This window comes from Aaosphaeria arxii, assembly GCF_010015735.1.
Source record: "Aaosphaeria arxii CBS 175.79 unplaced genomic scaffold BU24scaffold_5, whole genome shotgun sequence".
In the NCBI taxonomy this organism is placed as follows: domain Eukaryota; kingdom Fungi; phylum Ascomycota; class Dothideomycetes; order Pleosporales; genus Aaosphaeria; species Aaosphaeria arxii.
The window spans coordinates 798,744-821,198 of record NW_022983478.1 but is presented as its reverse complement, the minus strand read 5'-3'; the positions used below and the strand labels follow the sequence as shown (position 1 = coordinate 821,198).

Here is a 22,455-nt window from a genome sequence, read left to right as displayed (position 1 = left end):
TAAGATCTATTCTCGATGTTTGCTGAGAAGATAGCATCATGGAAGAATCTCAGCAGTTGAACGATGGCCATTATTTCCTTGACAAGAACGAGGTTGAACTGGAACGCCTGAATCTTGGACAAATTATCATCAAAGACCACATGCAAAAGCTCATTTGGGCCCCCATTGACCTGTCAAAGCCCTCGCTTCGAATTCTAGACTCCGCTGCAGCAAATGGTTCGTCCTTTCGTCTACATTGAGCAGTAGAGATGTTTACTTCACGCATAATTTTGAGAGTTTAAGCTAATAAAGTTATTTGCAGGAAAATGGATCGAAGATGTACGCAAATCGCTCTCCGCCGAAGTTCAGGAAACATCCACTTTCATTAGTACTGATGTAACCGACATCTTCTTCCCTAAACCTGAACCAACTGGAATTTCCTATTTTGCCCAATCGATGTTGGAAGACTGGCCTGAATCACTTGTAGGAACCCTAGACCTCGTACACCAACGCCTCGCGCTCCCTGCCGCAAATAAGGCACAGGTGCAATCCACAATCTCCCGTTTCATTGGGCTACTAAAACCAGGGGGCTATATTCAATTCGTGGAAGCTGATCACTCAATCGCCAAAGGACCAGCTATGACAGATTTCTTCCGGCTGTTGAGCGAAATCTTCAAGGTCATGGAGACTGGAAATGACTATGCGCCACAATTGAAGAGGTGGTTCGAAGATGCAGGGTTAGAAGACGTACAAGAGAAGGTCTTTGATATTCCCATAGGTGCCGCAAATGAAAATGCAGATATCGGAAAGAAAGGGGCTCTGATGTTTTCGTATGGAGTAAGAGGACTAGTAGACGTGGCAAAAAGTAAGCCATTTGCGCTCCCGTTGACATCTACTACGTTACTAATGATTTCCGTTAGCTTTACCGACATCCTTCTCCAAGGAAGAGTTGGTAAGTCTCGAAGATCGAATGAGGGAGGAGAACTTGACCTCAGGAGGGGTGTGGCGATTGCACTGTGTTTGGGGGAGAAGGCCCGTTGTTGAATCATGAACAGATGGGCGTTCAAATATGATTGGGTGCTGGTATCGACAAAAGATTTCACGTACGGAACATGTTACCATGTATGTTAGAATCAATCTCGACAAAGACTCAGGTTTGGCAAAGCATTATACTTCAGATGCAGTACTATGATATGGTCACTGTTTTCGTCGCATCGCTGTCCATCCTGCCAAAATCCTCACGCGTCTGATTGTCTCCCGCCCTGGATAGATATATCATCCTTTTGCGCATTTACCAATGAGTCACTTCCAACAATGCCATGGCATGAAATTTCCTCATAGTACGCATTCACTCACTTCTTGAAGATAGCAGCTGTTGCTATCATTTTCACTTTATAAACCCCATTTTCCTCATGTGTAAAATCCCCATTGATCAGATCGTTCACAATGATTCCAATAGCCTTGTCCCAATTGTCCTCATCTGCCTGGGTCCATCCATCCGGTGGTCTTGCCAAAAAGCTCCACGCAATCGTCGCCCACTCCTTAACATCAGTCATGTTCCCATACACAACTATGTCTTCATACTGAACATTTTCGATCTCCGCACTTTTAAGCGCTTTGCTGAGATGGTCCACGGAGTAAAGAGAGGCGGCCAATGGCGGCGGCAATGGAGCATCGCTCCCTCGAGTTCGGTAATGCGCATCAATCGTGATATTGATCCACGGGCTGTCCTTCCACACCGACACGATCCCCGTTCCTCCAGGCGCTAGTGTTCGGTAGATGTGCTTCGCGGTCGCAACGTCGTCTTTCACGTTTGCAAACACCATATTGGTGACCGAGAGCGCGAAAATGGAGTCCGGGTATGTCAATGCTGTAGCATCCATGACCTGGCTTTCGATGGGCCATGACTTGTTTTCTTCCAGCGCCTTATTTAGCTCGTCGAGAAACGTGGTGTTGATATCTGTAGCAGCGATCGTTGCCCCGGCTGGCACAGCATTGTGTTCGACAAGGGCTTTCGCGACTTCGCCAGCTCCACAGCCATTGTCATGAATTCGGCTTGTTTTCGATAACGGAGGAATATGGTTGGACACGATTTGGTCTGCTACCGACCGTGTCAAGCCTGCACTCAGTTTGAGGAGATAACGTGGGTCGAACTTCAAGGCCTGTTTTGGGGCGAAAGGCGCGGACATGATTAACGTAGGTCTAAAGACCAAGAATGGTAAGATAATCTGGAGTCGATTTTTGTGGGGTAAGCTTTCCTGATGTGTAGACTGCGCTGCATAATGACTTGTTGTACCAAACCATTTATCGCGTGCATAAACAGTGTCTGTTCCGATAAGTCATGTTGTTTTCATTCCGGTAGTTGGTGGGCGGAGGCCGGTCGCAATCGGTGGCCGGATCGCCTCTCCGGTTGGCTACTCGCCTGTCGCAAACATGCCTGTCCCTCCCGTACCCACCCATCGCATATGTGATCGCGACATCACATGTTCGAATTGAGGCGCATCAACACCGGAAAGCGATGTCAATATGTCATCATTGGAACAAAACAAGGTCACTTCAATAGATTTGCTAAATTGTGGTTTAATACACAATGCGAATGCTATCGAACATTGATTCGAAGACTTGCCAATACTGTGCATAGCTTCTATTGTGCCGTGTTGCGAGGAAATGCTCCGTGTATAATCATAGATCTTGCCTCCTTTTCAAGTATATCTTCTGTTGCATGTTCGGGACAAATTGACCCTCGATATTGATGGGCGTCGGCCTATCTTTACCTTTTCTATCCCACTTGATGTCGAATTCAAGAATTATCTTAGTAATGATCAATTTGATCAATCTAATCGCGAAAAACCTTCCAGGACAAACATGGTTTCCATATCCAAATCTATTAAATCAGTAAATCAATTGAATGAAGATGTGCACTCGACTTACGGGAGGTAGGATGTGTCAACCGATGACGCTGCCCACTGTTTTTCTCCGGAGGCTACCGAACGATCATCGACGCCCCTTCTGACAAAGCGGAATCCATCGAATTCGGCAGGGTTATCTAGGGCATCATGATCGTGTTGAATGGCTTGAGCGGGAAACCCAAACCGAGTGCCAACAGGCAGAATCAACCCGTCATCAAATTGGAAAGGCTGTCCTAGAACAGTCCTAACACATGTCACTGCTCTCTATTAGCCGAGTTTTGAGACAACAAAGTCGGTCCTAAACATACTAGAGCCCGTAGGGAACAGTCTATTTGTTTCTCGAATGAAGCTGTCCTGCAAATGAAGAGAATTCAACATTTTTTCAGACCACCCATGTTGACTCAATGCCTCTCTTGCCTCCTCTCGAAGTGCATCGATGGCGCCGTCATTAATTAGAAGCTGCCACACAACTTCTGTGATCATTCCTCCTGGTGCAGAACTCCCCGCCCATAATGAATGAAGTAGCTCTTTCAAAAATCGATCATGGTGACCTTTGTCCACAGTCTCAGGGAAGAGAGATATAGTCCAGTAGATAGCGTTTGGCTTTTTCGTATCGGCAGTACACTCTTGAATGGCCTTTTCAACATGCGGTCGTAAAATGTTCATACATTTGTGAAGATACCATCCATGAACAAGACTTATGGGCCAAGCAAGCAGACATCGAAATACTCCAAGGTAGAGGTTTGCAATGACAAGGGCGGTAACGAAAATTGATTTTGTGAAGCGCATTGATTGCTTAATGAAGTCTTCATTTCTGCAGAGGTCATCGCAAATCAATACTCGAGTAGCAGTTCGGTGGGTGATCTCCGCGAAGAGTTCCATAGCTTTGACGCATTGCCACTCGGAGCCACCTTCTAGCAAATGCTCAAGCGAGTAGTCAATTTCATTAATCAGTATAGGAGTAATTTGGGCTATCAAAAGGTCAGCGATTGTGACAGCAAATCGATGGACAACACACACGTAACAACGGATTCAGGCCCCTTTTAACAACATCAATCATTCGTTGAGATGTCCTTGCAGTGTATAGATCACCAACAGTAGTATGCAGATGAAAGGCCTAAACAAGGATATGAGTTCGTTGGCATGAGAAAACTGGTCTTGTAAATCTCACATCACTGATGCTGTGGAAGAAATTCAGGTGAGTTCCGTCCGCAGTACGAACATCATGGAGGTACTTGGGGGGCATCACTAAATAATCCCTGGCCCACCAACAGACTACGAACGGTCTTCCAGTAGCTTTGGTCACCTTCAAAACTATGTCAGCTGTCTTATTTTCGTATATTCAAGTAACGAACCTTGTGATACCCCGATTCAATTACTTTGTGAACAGGAGTCCAATTGAACCACCTTGACCCACATCTTTGGAATTGTGCATAAATCGAATTTTCGCTATAGAAGGCAGAGTGTAGTACGGCAGAGATCGCTAAAACAAGAATGATCCCTGTAGGAGAAAAGAACATTGCGTTGTTGTAGATCCGGGCGTTCTTGCTCGGAAATAGTTGTTGACGAGTGCAATACAACCAGTCTTTTCATACACTTGCCTTATTCTGCTGTTTATCTAATTTAACCTTTTTTGCGCACCAGAACCCCTTCTCAAAGGATGAAGCGTAATGTTTTCGGCGGCCGATAGCTTGCACAGCACGAGTCGGGTCCTGATTGGACGAATTAGCAGTCGAACCACTACATATTTGACACATTTTGAGCCTCTTCCCTACATCCAACTCATTGTTCGACAATCTAGGCTATCGTTCAGGCAATGGAGCCAAAAACTCCGAATATCACCTTGAAAGTGCCAGAGTCTTCAATTGTACCGCACATAGTACTATGGGTCGTCCAAATCATCGCACTCACATCGCCCGCAGTCAAGGGTCGAAGATCAATATCGATCATTCTCATAATCGGTCTCGGTATCTATTGCAATCTTCATCCCCACTTCACCAATAATTTTGATTTGGCGCAGCCCTTCTCCCTTGGGTGGTCGTTCTACACGGCTGTCCTTGCAAAGCTCATCCTCTCTGGTTCAGAGGGCCCAGAAGATCACTACTGGAGAGTTGACCAGCCCGCAAGGGAAGCAAGGGGATACAATGCATTCAGTTGGCAGAAGCTTCGATGGACTTTGTCTTTAATGTTCAATCATCGCGGTATAAGATGGAATCATCAAGTCAAGAATGTTCCCGCGGTGTCAACAACTACCAAACATCGCTTTATAGTTGGTCAACTTGCGAAATTTGCAGTATGTGTCTGTACAGCAGACTTGCTATATGAAATACACCAAAGAGTGAATTTTACCCCCACCAATGGCCAGGTCGGTTGGGTAGATTCGAAATTTTTGACGATGAGGCACGATGACTGGAGATGGTATATTCTCAAAACCTACTCTCTTGCTGCGTTGCCCTATTTTGCACTTAGCATGCAATTCGCGCTCGTGGGCGCAGTAGCTGTTCTATTTGGTATCAGTAAGCCGCAGGTAATGTCTAATAGCGCCGCATATTGTTGAAATATCACTGAACCGCTTGATAGGACTGGCCATCTCCATTCGGAGGCGTTGGAGACATGAGAACTATCCGTTCGTTTTGGGGAACATTCTGGCACCAACAGCTCCGACATGTATGTTGAACATAATCCCACATTGCTCCATTAGTTGAAGCTATATGCCAAAAACGACATAACTGAAATGTTTTACCGATGAACACGACTGACGATTGTCGGTAGATGCTCACATCGTTCACCGATGCATTTGCGGACGCCCTCGGCATTGCGCGAGGCACCAATGTTTCATCATACTCTAAGTTATTTCTAGCTTTCTTCATATCGGGTTCATTCCACGCACTCAGCCAGCTGAACATGCCGCGGCCTGCAAACATTACTGCGGAAGAATGCTCCATAGGCATACTTAAGTTTTTCATATGGCAAGCTTGCGCTATTACAGCTGAAGACTTCGTCCAATGGCTGTGGCGTAAGACCGGGTGGAGTACAACAAGCATCAGAAATATTGGATATCTCTGGGTTTTCACGTCTCTGCTGTTGAGTCTTCCACTTGCAGGAGACTGTGTACTCAAACTCCGAATTGGTACCGGATCCTTCGCGAATCTTCCTCTGATTAAGCTGGCTGTGACATCACTGATTCCAATTCCTCCATAATCATATCCCAGAATCAAGATGGAATAAAAAAGCAAACCTTAGATAACAATGCCGTCAGATCTATGTTTCTATTGCATCCATTACTCTCTAAGATCTATCTTTCTATTACTCCACAAGCTTCCCTGTAAAATACAAAGATTTCTAGTATAGAATTCCAGACTACTTGCTTCTAATTTGCTACTCTCAATCCTAATGGGTTTATCGTAGAGGTCGAAGTCGTTGTTGCTCTTGGAACATTGTCTGGTGTATTGAATCGATCCAAAACAGACCAGAACAAAGCAATTTTACGCGTGGCCTAATCAGCCGAAATTGCCTTCATTGACCTTTTATATTACCAGGATTCAATTGCACCTTGAATTATTCCTATGAGATGTATTCCATGAGCAGTGTACATGTATTGAACTTTCCAATCACCATACTTCCATCGCCGAATAGAAGATTTAGATGACTCTTCTCGACATGATACAAGAGCAACCAATGAACGTTGAAACTATTCCTCCTTAGTATTATGATTGGAATGTTTAGCAAATGGAGCAGCCTTTCTTATATGGTTGATGAAAACCGTTCCAAGAAACCCAATTTGTCAATTTTCGGACCCTTCATGTCATAGAAATATGCTATGGTATCTTTTGCGACCATTACCAGAAAAGAAGAAAACAGAATAGAAACGTCTCAGCTCTGATCTAAGCCATCTCCCCTTCCCCAGATAGGACTGTGCACATAATCATGATAGAGCCACATGCTGATAACTACAAATCTTACAAGGAGAATTACCCAACGAGGTGCATTTGCCTTCCCGCTCGACTTCAAGGCCGCTTTGGTAATCTTCTCCATCATCGACATAATTGGCACCCAGAATGCAAGGAAAAGAGAAGCACCTATCATGCGAAGACGGTCCTTGGGCTTGGTATAGGTTGGAATGCGTGCGAGAAACTTCTGATATGCATCGGGCATCTGGGCTTCCTCGGCTCCAGTCCGGATAAGGCCCTGTGTATCAAGTGTTAGGATTACTCTGTGGTGGAGACGGGCGCCAATACCAGGTAGCGATCGCTGGGTCGAGCCAAATGTTTGAGTACTGTGATCAACGACCTGACAGCAAAAGTCTCATTCTGTTTTTCCAAATCGCTTCCACTGGGATCTATTACTCTGCTGGCCCGAACCTCGATTTCAGCATACGCAATTCCCCCACCTTCCGATGCAATTACTTTCGTGTACATCTCTGGTGTCAGTAAATAGGCCGTCCCGAGCAATTCCGTGTTCTTCTCGTTTCTAGAATCGGGTATTGGTGTAATACTTCCGAAAGAGGGCTCGGAGTACGGTACTCCAGCGCTATCCATAGTCAATGTCCATCCGGGTACAAGGACAACGGCTGTAGCGAGAGGAACAATGCCCCGATCGTGAATGAACTTGGATTTGGCAAGATTGGAGCCATAGGCGAGGTACCAGACATTTGAAGTTGGCGGCGGTAACGTTTGAAGTACGAGCATGATGATGGGATAATGGACTAATAGTTGTAGCTAAGCGCCTAAGAGGCTGTACGTTTCCAGAAAATGAACTATCATCAGTTACCGTGTAATGTTGAATTTCCTGAAATCTGGGACCTGACCATTGTCTGTACTCGGGCCCCGGCTAACCGAGCTATGCTGATTGGAGTGTATGTGTGTGTACACACAAAAGAGTTACTAATACAAGCAAGGTTGCAAGCAACAATACGATCTATGTTTTCTTTCTGTATTAATAATTTTGTCTTCATAATTGCAGTCGTTGATTTAGTTTCTTCTGTAAATTATTTGAAGTTTAGGATTGAGTCCGAGGAAAACAATAAAAATACGTATTCCACCGATGGTAGAACGATCAAAACTAAGGAGACTTCCAAATGCATGATTTGCGTAGATAGCTAACAGTATTATTTATTACCCAGTTCATACACATATCTAAAATACAAGATCAATTCTAATTTTCTTTATTGTCTAGTAACTGTAATGCCATAACTACAGAGGCATCGAAGACTAAATTTGCCTGCTCTTCCGACGTTGAACCTTGTTGCGGACAGATGTCGTACAACTGGCAGTAGCAAACGGATGATTGCGTTGAGATACTGCTGTTGGTTGGACCTAGGAAGATAAGGTGCCAGAGTGCTTCGAAAACTGCCCCAGCACACTTAGAGGGCAATGGTGTCGCAATGAGCCAGTCACGAAGCCTGCTTAATTTTTCCTTTGGGACCAACATCGCAGTTTGTCTAGAAAGTGCAAATTGCCCTCCTTTAGGAGCATCAATCGTCAATGGTGCCGGTGTATTTGGAAAGAGGCTTTCCCACAAGTCAAGATATCGCTGGTGCCATTCAGTTGGTGCAATGCGCGGTAGATCTTGAGGGTTTGTGAACCAATCTTCCCTCGTGAGTTCCAATGATGAAATTCCTGCCACATTGGGCACAGACCCGATATGCCTTTGCAGGTGTGCGTCACATGCTAGTCCAACAAAACCTTGCCGAAGAACGGTCGTAATGTTTAATTTGTTGACCATCAAGTCAGCACGTGCAAGCAAAAGGGCGTTGTTGTGCCATGAGATCCTCCCAGCGTGCATGAATACCATAATCTCTGGAAGGTTGTCGTAGTGATCAATCAGATACGTCAAGTAGACCATTGCCTCGTATCCTTTGTTCTGAGGAACTGTGAGAGTTGCCGAGGTATCGTCAGCGACGTAGACCATTTGCGAGTCTCCTTTCCGGAGCCCAGATCTTCGTGCCAACTCTTGTTGGTCATCTTTCGTAGTTGAGGAGAGAATGACAGTCAGTGGGACTGAACGCCGGCTTTCATCGACTTTCAATGAGTGCTGCAAACATCGGCCAAAACAGGAAAAAACGTATGACCATTCGTGAGTTTGTGCCGTCCTCTGTGATATGTCGATGTTGTGGCTCACAATAGTGAAAAGAAAGATAATACAAATGGTGGAGCCTAGGAGGAGATATTTTCGCCGCATACTAGATGTTTGGTCTCGTAAACATCACGATGCTTGGGCCTGCCACGTCACGGGTAATATGGTTGCACTTCTAGTGGCTGATCGAGGTTGTTTGTACAGGTACAGCAGGTGGTTTGCAGACGATTCTGTATCTCCTGATATTATTTGTACTCGAGGCAGATTTGACATTTACGAAGCGGCAGGTTCCGGGGATCATCAGATAGTTGTTGTTGTACGTAGGTGCCAAATGCTGTACAATGTGGAGTTCGTACTCGTATTGAAATAACGGCGCATCTGTCGCACCAGACACGTGAAAGGTTTAGTGTGCGGGTAGATGCGCGATCTTTCGGTGAAATTACGGTGTAGAGACAGGCTTTGCCACAAAGAAACATGGACTCTACGTAGAAGAATGCGGATAAAGTACCTACAGTAGATACTATTTACATACAGTGAATCGGTGAGGAAATTAGCGGTTCAATGCTTCTGTACTTACATCCCTGTCAAGTTGGCTTGACCCCAAATTTTCTCGTATGGCAGAGATTTCGGGGGATTATTCACCAGTACCTTACAATCCATCAATCGGTCTGGGAGTGTTGGTCTCAAGGATACGAAATGGCACAGAAAGGGTGACTGCAAGGAAATAAAGTATAAAGAAGTGGCATCTGCTGCTATGCTATACGGCATCTCCAGCATCACTCATATCAAGTTCTTTCTTCAATCCAATCACTGAAAATGAAGCTCCAGCTCCTTGCCCTCTTGCCTACGGTGTATGGCGCAATGCACATCAACTAGTATGGCCAAACAATCTCCCAAAAAGGGTACCTCGCTGACATTGTTACAAGCTACTCCGACACAAACTGCAAGAATTGGATCGGCCAGAAGGACATTGGCAGTGGATGGGGAGAGCAGACTTTCGCGTCGCCGCAAGGCACACATAGCGCACTGTCAGTCGAGCTTAATTATAAATACCGTAAGTAACCCTACTTCTATTTTGACATTGGCAAAGACGGTAAAATTTACGTGGTATTCAGAGGTCCGATTCTACGCAAATGGAAACCCTGGAACCCAGTACCTGAGGGGGGATGGTCAATGCTGGGGAACAACGGGCCAGTTGATCACTCATCTCGTCCCATGGTAGGAACATACCGTGACTCGAAGTCGGTATTGTTTGATCGAGTGGTTGGTCTTCGGGGAGGTCCAAAATGAAAGTGGTAACGACGGTTCGAAATATCACTGCGTCGACAAGATTTGACAACCCGAGCTATAACTGTACTATTTAATCTAATGTAATGAACACAAAAGCCGAACAGTGTTCACCTTGGAAAAAAAATCCCTTCCTGCGTGACGAGAAACCGAAAGTGAGGCCGTCTCTACAGGTCCAGTCCATAGCCTGCGCTGCGCTATGATCTCTCGCATTTTCATTTTCCGTTCTATCTCACCTTCCAGAGTCTCCGAAAGATCTAGTTCAGCTCCTCGAAAATCCGCATCGTCTGCATACCCAACCCGTCGATCTTCTAACCTCCCAGCCTTCACTACTTCTCGACAGAATATGCCAAACTGCTTCAAGACGTGTTTCGACTAAGGCAGCCTAGGCAACAAGAACGGGAAATTGTGTGGAAGCGCATGGTACTGGGAAAATCGTACAACGTTTCCTGTCTTTGCAGCTTTTCTTGCAACGTGGAAGCCTCGTCTGCCAGGTTCTCTGCCCACGCGCGATAAACATGGGCGGCATTTGGCGACATGTTTTTGACAGACCAGCTAGGTGCGATACACACACTGACAATTGGATGAGGCAATGTGCGCCCGTCACAGTATATGTACTTGCATGGAGAACTTATAGACCACAAGTCACATTCTGGAAATGTTGGCTGGAGAACGGTAGTGCATCTAAGACAGAGATGTCATAGGGCCTATTCCGATCGTGGGATTCGCTAGATGCTCACTTTAGCAAACAAAAATACTTCAAACAGACTGAATACCTTGCCAAAATTTGTATGATCGCAATGAAGGCCTAGAATAGAAATCCCCGCTGGGAGCGAAATGACGACCAGTCTGCCATGAAACCAGACGCGGTCGCCAGTATCCTGATCGTGGATATGTCTCACGATTGCTAGCAAATTCAGCGCCGAGTTTCCGCCAGCACTGTCTACAGCAAGACGGTCTTAGTAGCTTGTACGGCTGTGTGAATGGCGCTGGCTTGTTCACTCTGGTAGAGTAAGGAAAGCTACGTGACGAAGAGGTCCACAAGTTAAGCCCGGAAGGGATCTGTGGAGGAAGTCTGGGAATCACGTGTTTCTCACTCTTAATGTTTTTTGAATCCTTTTCAGCGTCTGTTGGTTTACCATTATTGCTGGGACTATCAACCATGATGCGGATCTTTGCTGAAGCTCCGTAAACCAGTTAAGGTCACCGGTAGTCGCCCGTGGAGATCTTATCCCACCCAGTCACTTACTTCTACATTCTAGTACAATAATGAGATTCAATATCGCCTACTTTTCATTCCCAGTTCTTACGAAAATCTCGCGCTTCTCTCAATCTTGCTCGACTAAGCTCGAAAGGATCGTTCATCACACCATCTCTCTCCATGACCCTTAATCCCTGAGCCAGATCCATGTACTCATCGCTCAGAGGCCAGCAGCACATCGTCGCTACTGACAACATTGATTCCTTCTGCAATTCCGTTGAAGTACAGAGCCCCTCTAATCCATTTTCCTTCTGGAAACGGATTATGGAGTCTTCCAGTACATGATGCACATTTTCCCCTAGCGGAACATTTCGAATAATTAAAGCATGTGACGCTATTGTATCACCTAGCTTAGGCGATCTTGACAGCCAGCAATCAACTAGCGTGCTCTCCGGTCTCGGGCATCCCTCGACACGATCGTATCGGCCTAGAAGCTCAAGAACATAGTCAAGATTCAGATTGAAGTCGATGACGGGCTCTAACACGATCTTTTCGATGAGATCTTTCTCCCTTTTAGGTATCAAGAGCCAGCGATTACGGCTCATCTCCTTCTGGAAGCTTCGAACAAGAGCGGAAATTTCTTTAAGCAGGATCCTGCCCGTTTCATTGGTCATGGACGGTGAGTCTTCCATGCCTGCGATGCTAGCCCAACTCGGATCGTTCTTTTCAAGGGCAGCTGTAAGTCTTCGACAATCAGTAGAGAATGTGACGGCTATAATTTCAACGAGGGACCAGATGAGTTGGCCGTCTCGGATTTCCCTGCTTTCCTTGGCGAATCTGGTCATGATTGGATAGAGTGTCTCGCGTTTAGGTGTAGCATCTCTTTTGTTATCCTGTACTGGAAGATCGGTATATTCAGGCGGTGGTGGGCCATGCTTATTCTCTGACTGGTCACTTGGTGCAGTTTCCCCAGGTCGATCGATGTTCGTTCTTGATCGGGGTATTTTTAGCCAAATATTCTTAAAAATATTAACTTTATTCATAATTAGACTTGTTTTCGTGTTTGCAATGAATTTGTAGACGCCTGATTCGAAATTTAGTGGTGGTGGGGTCTGCTTGTGCGCTATCATGTATGCTCAAGGCGTACAAAGTGACATTATATACCTCGCGAAAGACGAGCTAAGTTGTGTATTTAGTTGTTCTTCTTTCAGAGAGACAGATAATCACAAATTTGTTGGGAAGGTAGCCGGAAGCGAACTATAGTCACCTTTTCATTGACATTAAGTAGGCGACACGTGAACCTGGGGAGGGAGTTCGACGACACCGCATGATCCCAACATGGTCGTTTGCCTAGGCTAGTCATGGAAAAGGAGGGTACCAGGGACTTCAGCGAACTCTTTCCACAGAGGGGTGCTCGGTGCGTTCCATCGTGTCCTAAGGGATCTAATACCACACCAGACAATACTATACCAGACTCTCTAGTCCTGTTTGCCTAGGTTGATACAATGATTGTTAACACTGTTGCAAGCGCATTTCTCGAATCACCTGAAAGGCGGAGAGAGGCATAGTGTATGCATGCTATTTGGGAAGGTCCCTTAGGGTAATCTGTTCATGACACCTTCCCCGCTCACGCACATTGAAGATAATACCTGCCCTAGTCTTCAAAAGCACAACGATGCAGCGAGGGCATCATCCCCGTTCTCTAAGGAAGCCAGAAACTGTCCATATTTGCCATGAACACCGTGTAACATACCTTAAACACACTATAATAGACTCTCCCGAGTTGAGGCTCTGCAAGATGCATCACAGAATAAAGAGCCTCTCGGACATTGCGCATGCTCAATGAACCCGCTTGTGAAGCTTAGAATCTGTTGATTACTGAATATGAACCTAACCATAACCAAAAGAACAACCTTGAAGATCCCTAAGAAAGTCTGTTGAATGGCTTTGGAGGTGCAAAATCAATCACTAACTCGGGGCTCCCATTGAGCACTGCAGGCATCTTATACTCGAATCGCCAATAGTTATGATCGTACCACGGGCTCAACTCTCCGCCATAGCGTCCTGCAAACTTCAAATCGTACTTCTCGTCGACGTTACCAGTGACTGATATGCTGATTCCTTGGATATCGGCCCACGCCTTGACATTTGGCTGAAGCATCGATGGTGAAACAAAAAACGTAAAGACAGAGTCTGCGCCGCCTTCCGGATATGTAATCTTGAGGCGATTTGCAGAGACCTCTACTTGGACGTGAGCCTGGCTTGATCGGAGCTGTTCAGACGAATTAGGCAATCGTGTTTTCTTCATCGCCCTACAAAGTCCTGGTATATCGGAAGGAAACTTACCGAAAGCCAACCAATTTTGCCCTCACCGTACATCCATTGCGCAACTGCAGGATGAAACTGTCCGTTGTTGTTAGATGGTCCATTCTTGCTCTTGGTGTGATACGATTGCGCGCCGATCATAAGGGTCTTTCCCATCCACGTTGTGATGTTTCGTGTGTCCAGATCGTGGGGTGGGTAATAAGCCTGACCCTTCCACACCCGATCCCCGTCGAACGTTTTCAGTGAATTTTTCAACTCGTCGGAGAGAAGAGAATTATGAAACTCGGAATGTACCGCGATCAGTGGGGCCCATGCCCAATCTCGCGCGTGACTCATTATCTCGGGGTATTGGTGCAGACCGGCTGCCTTTCTACCAATGATTGAGGCGAGGAAAAGCGATAGATGGCCAAGGTGTATGGTCATATCGAGACTGTAGGAACGGTCCCAAGGTCCTGCGAGGTTACGCATATCAGCGTGCCAGAGTTGTGATGTCGTGTTCCAAACACCACTGAGGATCCCCGGGCCGCGTTTTGCCATTATGGAGTCTTCAGGCATGTACTTGGCCCAGAGGGTGAGGCCGAAGATCGAAATGCCAGTATACGTTGCTGAATTAAACTCAGACAGAGTGTTATGCATGTCCCATAGATCGATGATCTTTTGCGCATAGTCTTCGCCGGCTTTCGTCATATTTTTGTCTCCCGTTTTCCTCCCAGTCCATCCGGTCCCAATAGCTCGCATGATCGCCGGATTGCTGTAAGAAGGCCAGAGATTGTCCCCGTTAACTCCACCTTCGCGATATGAATCCCCAATACTACAATTGAACAAGCTTTCAAGCATCAATCTTTTCAAATCTTCCGACAACAAATCCCCAAAATCCTCATACATAGTAATGAAACTTAGTCCCACGAAGCCCCTCCAGTTGGGGTCGAATGACCCGTATGCCTTCGCGGGGTAATGTTCTGACCCGACATCAGGTTCTTCGGGCTCTCTGGTATATCCACCATACCAGAGATCTTTTGGGTTATCATGCTGATCAGCAATGATAAAATTGATAATTCTTTGAGCCTCTGTGACGTCCTTCCCACCGTTGCCATTGCGGGCAAGAAGACCAACAGCGTACCAAGCTGACGTTAAGGTTTCATGATTCATGGCGGCTTTGGATTCGAGGTCGTAGAGCTGGCCGACTGATGGGTCGTAGAATTTATCCATCCAGGCTGTGGAATCTTCAACCATGGCGAGGGCTTCGCCAGATAGAGCGACGGCAGTGGTGGCCGCATTGATAACCAGCAGGATTGCTATTAAGGGTCTCATTTTGTAACTTCACTCTCTCCTTGCGAGTATGTCGATTCAAGGACAAGCAAGATGAAACAGAAATCAGAGTTGAAAAGGTTTCGCCGCTCTTGGGCATTCAATTGGCGAGAAACGAAAGTCTGTTTCTACAGCTGGCAAGAGCTATAAAAATATAATGTGGGTAATAATATGTACTTGAGGTGGCTCACGATATTCTTAAAAGTTCCCTCATCCACAGGCGAAATAATGTTACATCAGATCTAACGAATTCTCAATAGTCCGTAACTCACGGTTATAGCCTCCAATCTAACGTCGGAAAAAACGTCGGTACATCGCAGGATCGACAACATTGTGTAGCCAAACCTCGACAAAAGGGCAGGTAGGAAGATGCGAATCCTTGATGGCTAGCTGCATTCAATGCGCTTCTCGTATTCGTCAGATGGGCGATGTTAAGGAATCCCCCCATGACCATAGGAAATTGTATGCAGGGGGCCCGACAATCACGCGCCCACCCTCGCCTTGGATACAGGTTGGCCTTAAATCAAGACGCGGAGGATTCCCCATAACTTTCAGCATGTGGGGTAGTAGCATACACATTTTCTCATGGACAGTACTGTTACTACGAAGAAGGACTTTGTTGAATCGTATCTTGCTGCCCATGGGCTCTTTTCAATTGAAGCTTTCCGTATTAGCGGAAGGAGCGCTGTAGTTGAACAAGCTGTACTTCTGCGTGACAGTGGTTCGACATCATCTCTATTAATGAAGTTTGCTTTCTCACCACTAAAAGTAACACGGAGCGCCTAATCTTCAGACGGATTTGGTCTGAATCTGAACTACAGCCTCCTCAACTTGCTCCTTCTTGGCCAATGATGCCAGTCTCGGATTCGGTGCCTTGAATATCTCCGTAAGTTCCTCCAGTGTATGTCCCTTTGTTTCTACCATAATGAAGTAATAATAAACTGCCTCTGCCGTGCACGTTCCTAGATATATAAAGTACGTTTTCCACGTGATATCACCTAACGCGATGGGAAAGGCAAACTGGTTGACGAGACTGGCAGCATTACCAGCCATATTCTGCAAAGCCATGCCTTTGGCGCGCTGTTCATATGAAAGGCATTCTACGGGATAAAGAGCTTGTAATGGGGTGTAAGCTGCGGAGAAGACGATGCCAATGAGAAAGACGAAGACTATAGATGCCTTCGCAGCCTTTGTGTTATTGTTCTCGTAGTAGGCGCCTGTGCCGCCCAGCATGCCGGCCCATAGTACGGCCATCAATACACAGCAGGAAATGAGCATCTTGCGACGGCCGAAGCGGTCCATGAGACTAGCACCGAAGCACGCTGCCGCGCCGCTGGTGATGGTGATGCCGAGGTTGATATTCAGGATGGTGGTGGAATCTTTAATGCCAGTTGTGGACAGCATCGCAGGCAAGAAATATGAAACGCTGCTCTGGCCTGCCCATTGGCTGAAAGCTGAGACGGCTACTGCGCAAAGAATAGCACGGTAGATGGCTGGTCGCGAATTGAAGAGGACGCGGTAGTCCCACCAGCGCTTGTCCGCGCCGTTGATTTCGAGATCTTCATCGAATTCGCGAAGTTGAAGTTGGACATATAAGGATTCGGGGTTGTTGTTTCCATGATATTTTACCAGGACATCGCGACATCTTTCTCCTTTTCCGTGAACAAATAACCAACGCGGGGATTCAGGGAAGAGGTAGCAGGCTGGAAGCAAGATGACTGGAAATATGAGTTGGACCCACGTCGGTATTAACCATGACCTGTTGTCATGGTAGTGCAGGCTGCCTCGGAGTGCGGCAGCGGCCAGGATGGCACCAAGATAGTAGCAGCAGTTGTATAATCCTGTAATGACACCGCGATACGCAGGATGGGCGATTTCGACAACGTATGAAGGACAAGCAACATTGGCGACGCATCCACCAAAGCCAAGAAAGAACCTCCCAGCGAGATATTGTGGCAGGGCGGCTGATGTTCCTTGGATGATAGTGCCCATAATGATCAAAACACACCCAGTTGCGATGCCAACTCGACGGCCCCACGTGTCCGTCAAAGGTCCAATGAATGGCAAAGCGCAAACCGAGCCAATCTGGTACATGCTGGAGATATATGCTGTTTGTACTCCAATGATAGTTGCGCCAAACTGTTGCTGGAACGAGGGCAATGCCAACATATTGCCCATCAAAGAACCGTCAAAGCCACCCATGGTTGAACCCAGGAACATGAGGCCAGAAATAAAGTAAAGCTGCAGCATTTCCCTGCTAGTTGTCTCGACGGGTTCCAATCGCTGGATGACTTCGAGAGCGGGAACATTAGTTCCATGCATCGCGGTTTCAACTGCTACGGTAGGCAGATTGAATGCTTCATCGTCTACCACCGAAGCTTGCTTGCTTTCGCAGCCAGCCGTCATTGCAAGCAAATGAATAAAGCGACAAGGGGATAGTCAAGACCTTGTAAGCTCAAAGGATTGATGGTCGAGCATGTCGATCGTTGAACAGCACCATTGACCCGTCTTTATATATATCATCTAATCCAGAGCGCGCGATAATCCCTTTTCGAAGGATACGATAGACCAGACCAAACAAGGTGCCTCGATGGAAATTTCCCCGCAATTCGACAGTTGTGTTCCCTGATCTGTTTCGCTCCGAGGATGCCTAACCAACTTGGTTCATTTTACCAGTGCATCGCTTAACCAAGATGCCGACGTTTTTTCCGACAAGTGGGGTGTGACAGCAGACTGATCTGCAATCCAGGTTTTAGTAGGACAAGTGTGCCACGCCCCGACAGTTCATTATTGAGGAATGACAGCCTATCAATTCCTCAAGCCAAAGCGTACTCAAAAACGTAGGCAAGATAATGAAGTTACGGCCTTCCCGTGAAGATGAACTTTGTTGTTAAAGTTCGCAGGTCGCGGAATGTCCAGAAAACAGAGTACCCGTCAATCTCCTCAATCGCCCAAGGCCCAGGTCCGATCTCCGTACGAATCTGTTGAAAGAGCTCAGGGAAAAGGTCATGAGGGTCTTCCCAGAGATTCAATATGGCTCGGCAGTTTTCGTAACCAGTTTGGTGCCAGACACGTAGCATGATACGTGCTGTCTGTGCTTGTATACTGATGAGGAGGGACATGCGATCAAGCAACACGCGAGGACAAATGAATGTACTCCGCGCAAGGGCACACATGAAAAGAAGGACACCCGGAACAGGCCGTAATGCGATGAGGCTTCCTAAACTGTCGGCATGCTCAAGCACAAAGCTGTAGAATGACAGCAAAAGCAGATTCGATAGACAGTGAATGACCACAGATCCGGGGGTAGCTGGAAGATCGTCTCGGGTATCGAGAAGTGTTGAAGGCAAACAAACCTGCCAGAGAAAACAGTCATACTCGAGTTTGGCCCAGACAAGGTGGCTGTCTGGCTGTACTCCATCCGTGTTAATTGCAGTGCAACGCTGATCGAGCTCAGCGGCATGGCGCGAGAGACGCAAGAAGTGGTGACCGAAAGTATCAGTATCAAGAGCATGAGAGTAGCTCTCTAGAATATCAGGCGATAAATCAAGGGGTGAGTGAGCATGGCCAGCGAGGCGTCTCCACACATTAATGACGAAAGTACCAGACACGAGTGCAGTAGGCAATCGAAGTGTCTCGTTCTTCATAGCATGCGCGGTAGTTTCAAAGATCTAGTAAGCGACAATCAGTCAAGTGCTACAAAGAACTTAGTCCTGTAGGTACTTGCCTTCTGGACGAGGTCGTCTTCGATGTCAAGGAAGAAACACAAGAGCAAAGCGCCAGAGATTGTTGGCATTGATAAAGTCTCTTGATTAAGTAACTGAAACAGTTTATTAGCATGCAATTGTGCATCTTCTGTTTGGTGTATGCAGTTCAAAGACAATGCGACGGCTGAATCGATACATTGCTGCAAACTCTCGACCATCTCTATTTCACCCTTTGCCAGATATTCTGCAGCAACGAAGGGCCAGAATGGATGTACATGGCGACAGTACTGGCCTATCGGTGATGTATGCATGCTTTGACCATCCATAGGATCTGCTGGCTGAAACAATCGTTTCTTAGCCATGTCACGCTTCCCCGCGAGTCGAAGTTGACAGTCGCCCTCTTTGAGATTGGCCTCATCTATTTCATCGCCATCGTTCCCACCAGAAGGTTTTGATCTCGTCCTCAAACCCTTTGTCCCATTCAATCCGATCTGAGACGCAATCTTCTGGGAAGTTTGCCGTCGCTTCTCACTTGGGTGGCGAGGACTGAATTCACAAGCTAGGCCAAGGTACTGACAATCGGCACAGCGGTTCGACGCAGGCTGCAATATACATTTCTTCTTGCGGTGGCGGCAGTAGTTGCACGACTTGAACATGGTGGCATTATTAGAGAAGGTATCGGGGTGGTTTGATCTGATCAGGTGGGCGGAGAACATGTCGGAAGTTCGGCGTCTACGGGCCAATCATCACTGGGAAGGGGAGAACTGCCCAGTTCGTAAATCAACAGACTATCATTACGAGCGAAGTACTTTTCTATGTCTGCCGGCGGTAGCAAAAGTCATCTCTACTGGAAGTAGGGAGTAATGCCTCATGGTTTTTCTTCCCGTAGACGTTTGTCAATCTCTATCTCTGCGCGGCCTCAATATACTGATGACGATAAGGAGTGGAGAACTACGATGAACTATAGTGGCTACAAGTACCTCAACAATCTATTTTACATTTAATGCGCTTCGGCGTTCCATCCATGAACTCTATTCCTTTATTTATTGATTGAATGAAGATAACTAAGAATCAAAGAAATAAGAATGTGATCCCGAAACGAGTAGGTTTAACCATTCCTGCTTGCGTAAGCTGACGTTCCATCCGAGCGATTGTACAATGATGTCAGACAGGCGCCGGTCCATAGTTAGTCTAGGAACATTACAAATGCTAATATCAAGGTACTTGAAGGACTTCCTGACGCTTTATCGTCTGATCTTGTAGCCTCTAATTCCATTCTTTGCGATGGCCACACGAAAAGCAGTCAATATAATCAACGTTTCGTCGGATGTCGGCTCGGTCTATGCAGGCAAGTCAAAGGCACCAGCAGCATTCGAAGCCGCAGGTCTTCGCGAAAAGCTCCACGCATCGGGTGTTCGATTATTGCAACAATCCAAAAGTTTGAAATCATCGGCTGGCTGGACCTCATCTACTCGGGAGCCAAACGGTGCGAGGAACGAGGCCCGCACAGTCGGATCATGCCACCAGGTCGCAGAGATGTTGGCGAACGAGTTGCAGTCATGCGAGCCATCCACTTTCCAACTGATTCTCTCTGGTGAATGCCTATACTGTCCCGCGATACTATCTGCTTATTGGAAACATGTCGAAGGCACGTCACAACGTGTCGGCATCCTCTACGTCGACGCTGATTGTGACTTGTACACGCCGACGGAACCGAATGCATCGGGAAACATCGCTGGCATGACGCTCACGCACATGACGCTACGAGACGGCGCCCTGGACAGCATGAAAGCCTTCTCTAGACCAGACGGCTCCGGGGTGGTCGACAACGAGAACATCGTGCTCTTCGGATTGAACTCTACTTCGGAGGCGAATAAGCGCGAACACATGGGCTATCTTTTCGACAATAATTTCCGCGTGATTACGTCGCAAGCCATCCAGAGAGCGCCCGAAGAGCGCGCAAAGGAAGCACTACAATGGTTGGAATCGCGCGTCGATCAGATCGTTGTGCATCTAGATGTGGACGTTATAGATCCTGGTGAATTCCCGCTGTGTAACGTGCCAAACTGGACAGGACTTAGCTTCAAGAATACCATGAGTGCCGTCAAGATATTCTTGAAGAGCGAAAAGTGCGTTGCGTTTAGCATTGCGGAGGTCAATCCAGATCACGATCCAGGGCTAGAAATGACCGGGAAGCTCGTAGACGAGATTGCTGCTGGGCTGAGTCAATTGTCATAGCAGTCGTGAAACCCAGGCTACAGACAAATTCGCCTTGATTCGGATATCTTGAGAGATCAAAGGCCAAACGCGTTCAAACGCGTCGAAGGATCCGCGTGAATCGGTCGCACGTCGCAGACAGCGTGCGCCGCAATCCGATGATCAGCCAATCAGCGATAGCCCAATTGATTGAGTTTGGCAACCTTCTGACCAATACATTGCGGAAGGAATCATCAATACAAACTTTCTTTTCATGATTCGAGTAAACTGATGTGAAACCTTTCCGATGCTTGTTTCATTCATGGCAGCCGTTATGAAATAGTTGGTGCTAGTTCTTCGATGGTCCAATGTAGCGGCGGCAGCACCCTCACAACGTAGAACAACGCGCGCGGCTATCATCCATCCCTTTGAAGTTCTCAATTCTGTTAGAGAGGTGATGATTCCTTCATCCTATATCATGGCGCGTAGCTTGTATTCATTTGATTTCTTAATCTTGCTTGAACTCTTCCCTAATGACCAACATACGCTGTGAACATCACACACAACGTATTCAAATCAATACTCAATCCTCCCTCGCTTTCGCACTTCCTATTTTGATAGGCACACAATAATGCCACTCGAGCCCCTCCCACTAGATGCGAATGGACTTTACATACTCCTAGAAAACATAGGCTACGAGAACTCCTTCCATTGGGGTTTTTACTTAGCCACGTCATCTTCCGATGGTTATATCATCCACATGACTTACAACGAGGCAACAACCGCGTGGATCTTTGAGGAGAAGCTTACCAGCGACGTCGGCAATTCGCCGTCCTTACTGGTAGCTGTGAAAATCGCTGTAGTCGAACAAACTTTGCAGCACCACTTGGTCAGTAGACTGCGTAGTGCCAATCGCCATTTGCCAGCCTTGACTTGTCGAACCTGGCTTATGAATGCATTGAAGGAGCTAGACGATGAAGGCTATATCTCTCTCATTAAATCAGCCAGGTTTATTGAGGGTGAATGCATCCAGGCTGCTGCAACAAATTATCGGAGTCGAGCGAGGTCAGTGACGCGGAGCTCGGGCAGCCGTCCGTGAGCTGGCAGAATAGGTGGACCTGCTTCTTAATTCTAGTCATATCTGCTTCATCTTTGGTTTTAGCATAAATGAATTTCTTCTTGTTTATTATCTTTTAGTAGATTGCAGACTGCCTCAAGTCAGTTCAAAACTTTCGTGAATTAAACAGGTCTGCACTATCCTATGCCTATTTCATTGAACAAATATTAATAATTGAAATTACACCGCCGTACTCACAACTGACACCGTGCCAGACGATTGTATTTGAGTCAAGTTATTCCGAATAAATAAATCTTGACTCAAAACTGTACGGACGGTTACTTGGTGGCTCTTCCACCGGAGAGCCAAGTAGACCAACTGCGCTATGAAAGGTAGTGAACGAATCACAGT

General features: G+C 46.7%; 14 protein-coding genes across 14 annotated transcripts; 6 read left to right on the top strand and 8 right to left on the bottom strand.

Moving 5' to 3' along the window:
- Positions 1–97: 97 nt before the first annotated feature.
- On the top strand, positions 98–1,275 carry BU24DRAFT_423366 (uncharacterized protein). Its single transcript, XM_033528229.1, has 3 exons — positions 98–216; positions 302–844; positions 900–1,275. The coding sequence occupies exons 1-3, from the start codon at positions 141–143 to the stop codon at positions 1,028–1,030; spliced, it is 750 nt and encodes a 249-aa protein (XP_033382748.1). The 5' UTR covers positions 98–140; the 3' UTR covers positions 1,031–1,275.
- BU24DRAFT_423365 (S-adenosyl-L-methionine-dependent methyltransferase) lies at positions 1,106–2,315 on the bottom strand. Its single transcript, XM_033528228.1, has one exon. The coding sequence runs from the start codon at positions 2,166–2,168 to the stop codon at positions 1,332–1,334; it is 837 nt and encodes a 278-aa protein (XP_033382747.1). The 5' UTR covers positions 2,169–2,315; the 3' UTR covers positions 1,106–1,331.
- Positions 2,316–2,626: 311 nt separating this feature from the next.
- On the bottom strand, positions 2,627–4,487 carry BU24DRAFT_213727 (cytochrome P450). Its single transcript, XM_033521974.1, has 6 exons — positions 4,244–4,487; positions 4,060–4,194; positions 3,909–4,005; positions 3,197–3,859; positions 2,911–3,145; positions 2,627–2,863 (listed from the first exon to the last, which is right to left on the bottom strand). Exons 1-6 carry the CDS (start codon positions 4,406–4,408, stop codon positions 2,662–2,664), a joined length of 1,497 nt encoding a protein of 498 aa, XP_033382746.1. The 5' UTR covers positions 4,409–4,487; the 3' UTR covers positions 2,627–2,661.
- A 197-nt stretch (positions 4,488–4,684) lies between these two features.
- Positions 4,685–6,305, top strand: BU24DRAFT_423362 (uncharacterized protein). The gene is made up of 3 exons (XM_033528227.1): positions 4,685–5,415; positions 5,469–5,555; positions 5,661–6,305. The coding sequence occupies exons 1-3, from the start codon at positions 4,705–4,707 to the stop codon at positions 6,087–6,089; spliced, it is 1,227 nt and encodes a 408-aa protein (XP_033382745.1). The 5' UTR covers positions 4,685–4,704; the 3' UTR covers positions 6,090–6,305.
- Positions 6,306–6,436: 131 nt separating this feature from the next.
- Positions 6,437–7,658, bottom strand: BU24DRAFT_423360 (uncharacterized protein). Its single transcript, XM_033528226.1, has 2 exons — positions 7,127–7,658; positions 6,437–7,076 (listed from the first exon to the last, which is right to left on the bottom strand). The coding sequence occupies exons 1-2, from the start codon at positions 7,574–7,576 to the stop codon at positions 6,762–6,764; spliced, it is 765 nt and encodes a 254-aa protein (XP_033382744.1). The 5' UTR covers positions 7,577–7,658; the 3' UTR covers positions 6,437–6,761.
- Positions 7,659–8,042: 384 nt separating this feature from the next.
- BU24DRAFT_463196 (uncharacterized protein) lies at positions 8,043–8,798 on the bottom strand (the record flags this gene model as incomplete). Its single annotated transcript, XM_033532096.1, has 1 exon — positions 8,043–8,798. One exon carries the CDS (start codon positions 8,796–8,798, stop codon positions 8,043–8,045), a length of 756 nt encoding a protein of 251 aa, XP_033382743.1.
- A 564-nt stretch (positions 8,799–9,362) lies between these two features.
- Positions 9,363–10,344, top strand: BU24DRAFT_493032 (uncharacterized protein). Its single transcript, XM_033533938.1, has 3 exons — positions 9,363–9,838; positions 9,890–10,017; positions 10,079–10,344. Exons 1-3 carry the CDS (start codon positions 9,780–9,782, stop codon positions 10,183–10,185), a joined length of 294 nt encoding a protein of 97 aa, XP_033382742.1. The 5' UTR covers positions 9,363–9,779; the 3' UTR covers positions 10,186–10,344.
- Positions 10,345–11,383: 1,039 nt separating this feature from the next.
- On the bottom strand, positions 11,384–12,650 carry BU24DRAFT_423358 (uncharacterized protein). The gene has a single exon (XM_033528225.1). It carries the CDS (start codon positions 12,579–12,581, stop codon positions 11,544–11,546), a length of 1,038 nt encoding a protein of 345 aa, XP_033382741.1. The 5' UTR covers positions 12,582–12,650; the 3' UTR covers positions 11,384–11,543.
- A 655-nt stretch (positions 12,651–13,305) lies between these two features.
- BU24DRAFT_392532 (uncharacterized protein) lies at positions 13,306–15,087 on the bottom strand (the record flags this gene model as incomplete). Its single annotated transcript, XM_033525161.1, has 2 exons — positions 13,306–13,723; positions 13,798–15,087. The coding sequence occupies 2 exons, from the start codon at positions 15,085–15,087 to the stop codon at positions 13,376–13,378; spliced, it is 1,638 nt and encodes a 545-aa protein (XP_033382740.1). The 3' UTR covers positions 13,306–13,375.
- A 189-nt stretch (positions 15,088–15,276) lies between these two features.
- On the top strand, positions 15,277–15,824 carry BU24DRAFT_213667 (uncharacterized protein). Its single transcript, XM_033521972.1, has one exon. It carries the CDS (start codon positions 15,467–15,469, stop codon positions 15,773–15,775), a length of 309 nt encoding a protein of 102 aa, XP_033382739.1. The 5' UTR covers positions 15,277–15,466; the 3' UTR covers positions 15,776–15,824.
- A 49-nt stretch (positions 15,825–15,873) lies between these two features.
- BU24DRAFT_348941 (lactose permease) lies at positions 15,874–17,406 on the bottom strand (the record flags this gene model as incomplete). Its single annotated transcript, XM_033523586.1, has 1 exon — positions 15,874–17,406. One exon carries the CDS (start codon positions 17,404–17,406, stop codon positions 15,874–15,876), a length of 1,533 nt encoding a protein of 510 aa, XP_033382738.1.
- Positions 17,407–17,942: 536 nt separating this feature from the next.
- Positions 17,943–19,447, bottom strand: BU24DRAFT_463191 (uncharacterized protein; the record flags this gene model as incomplete). The annotated part of the gene is made up of 2 exons (XM_033532095.1): positions 17,943–18,755; positions 18,785–19,447. 2 exons carry the CDS (start codon positions 19,445–19,447, stop codon positions 17,943–17,945), a joined length of 1,476 nt encoding a protein of 491 aa, XP_033382737.1.
- A 397-nt stretch (positions 19,448–19,844) lies between these two features.
- Positions 19,845–21,100, top strand: BU24DRAFT_213653 (Arginase/deacetylase). The gene has a single exon (XM_033521971.1). It carries the CDS (start codon positions 20,076–20,078, stop codon positions 21,027–21,029), a length of 954 nt encoding a protein of 317 aa, XP_033382736.1. The 5' UTR covers positions 19,845–20,075; the 3' UTR covers positions 21,030–21,100.
- A 518-nt stretch (positions 21,101–21,618) lies between these two features.
- Positions 21,619–22,230, top strand: BU24DRAFT_410145 (uncharacterized protein; the record flags this gene model as incomplete). Its single annotated transcript, XM_033525968.1, has 2 exons — positions 21,619–22,052; positions 22,188–22,230. The coding sequence occupies 2 exons, from the start codon at positions 21,619–21,621 to the stop codon at positions 22,228–22,230; spliced, it is 477 nt and encodes a 158-aa protein (XP_033382735.1).
- Between the last annotated feature and the right edge of the window lie 225 nt (positions 22,231–22,455).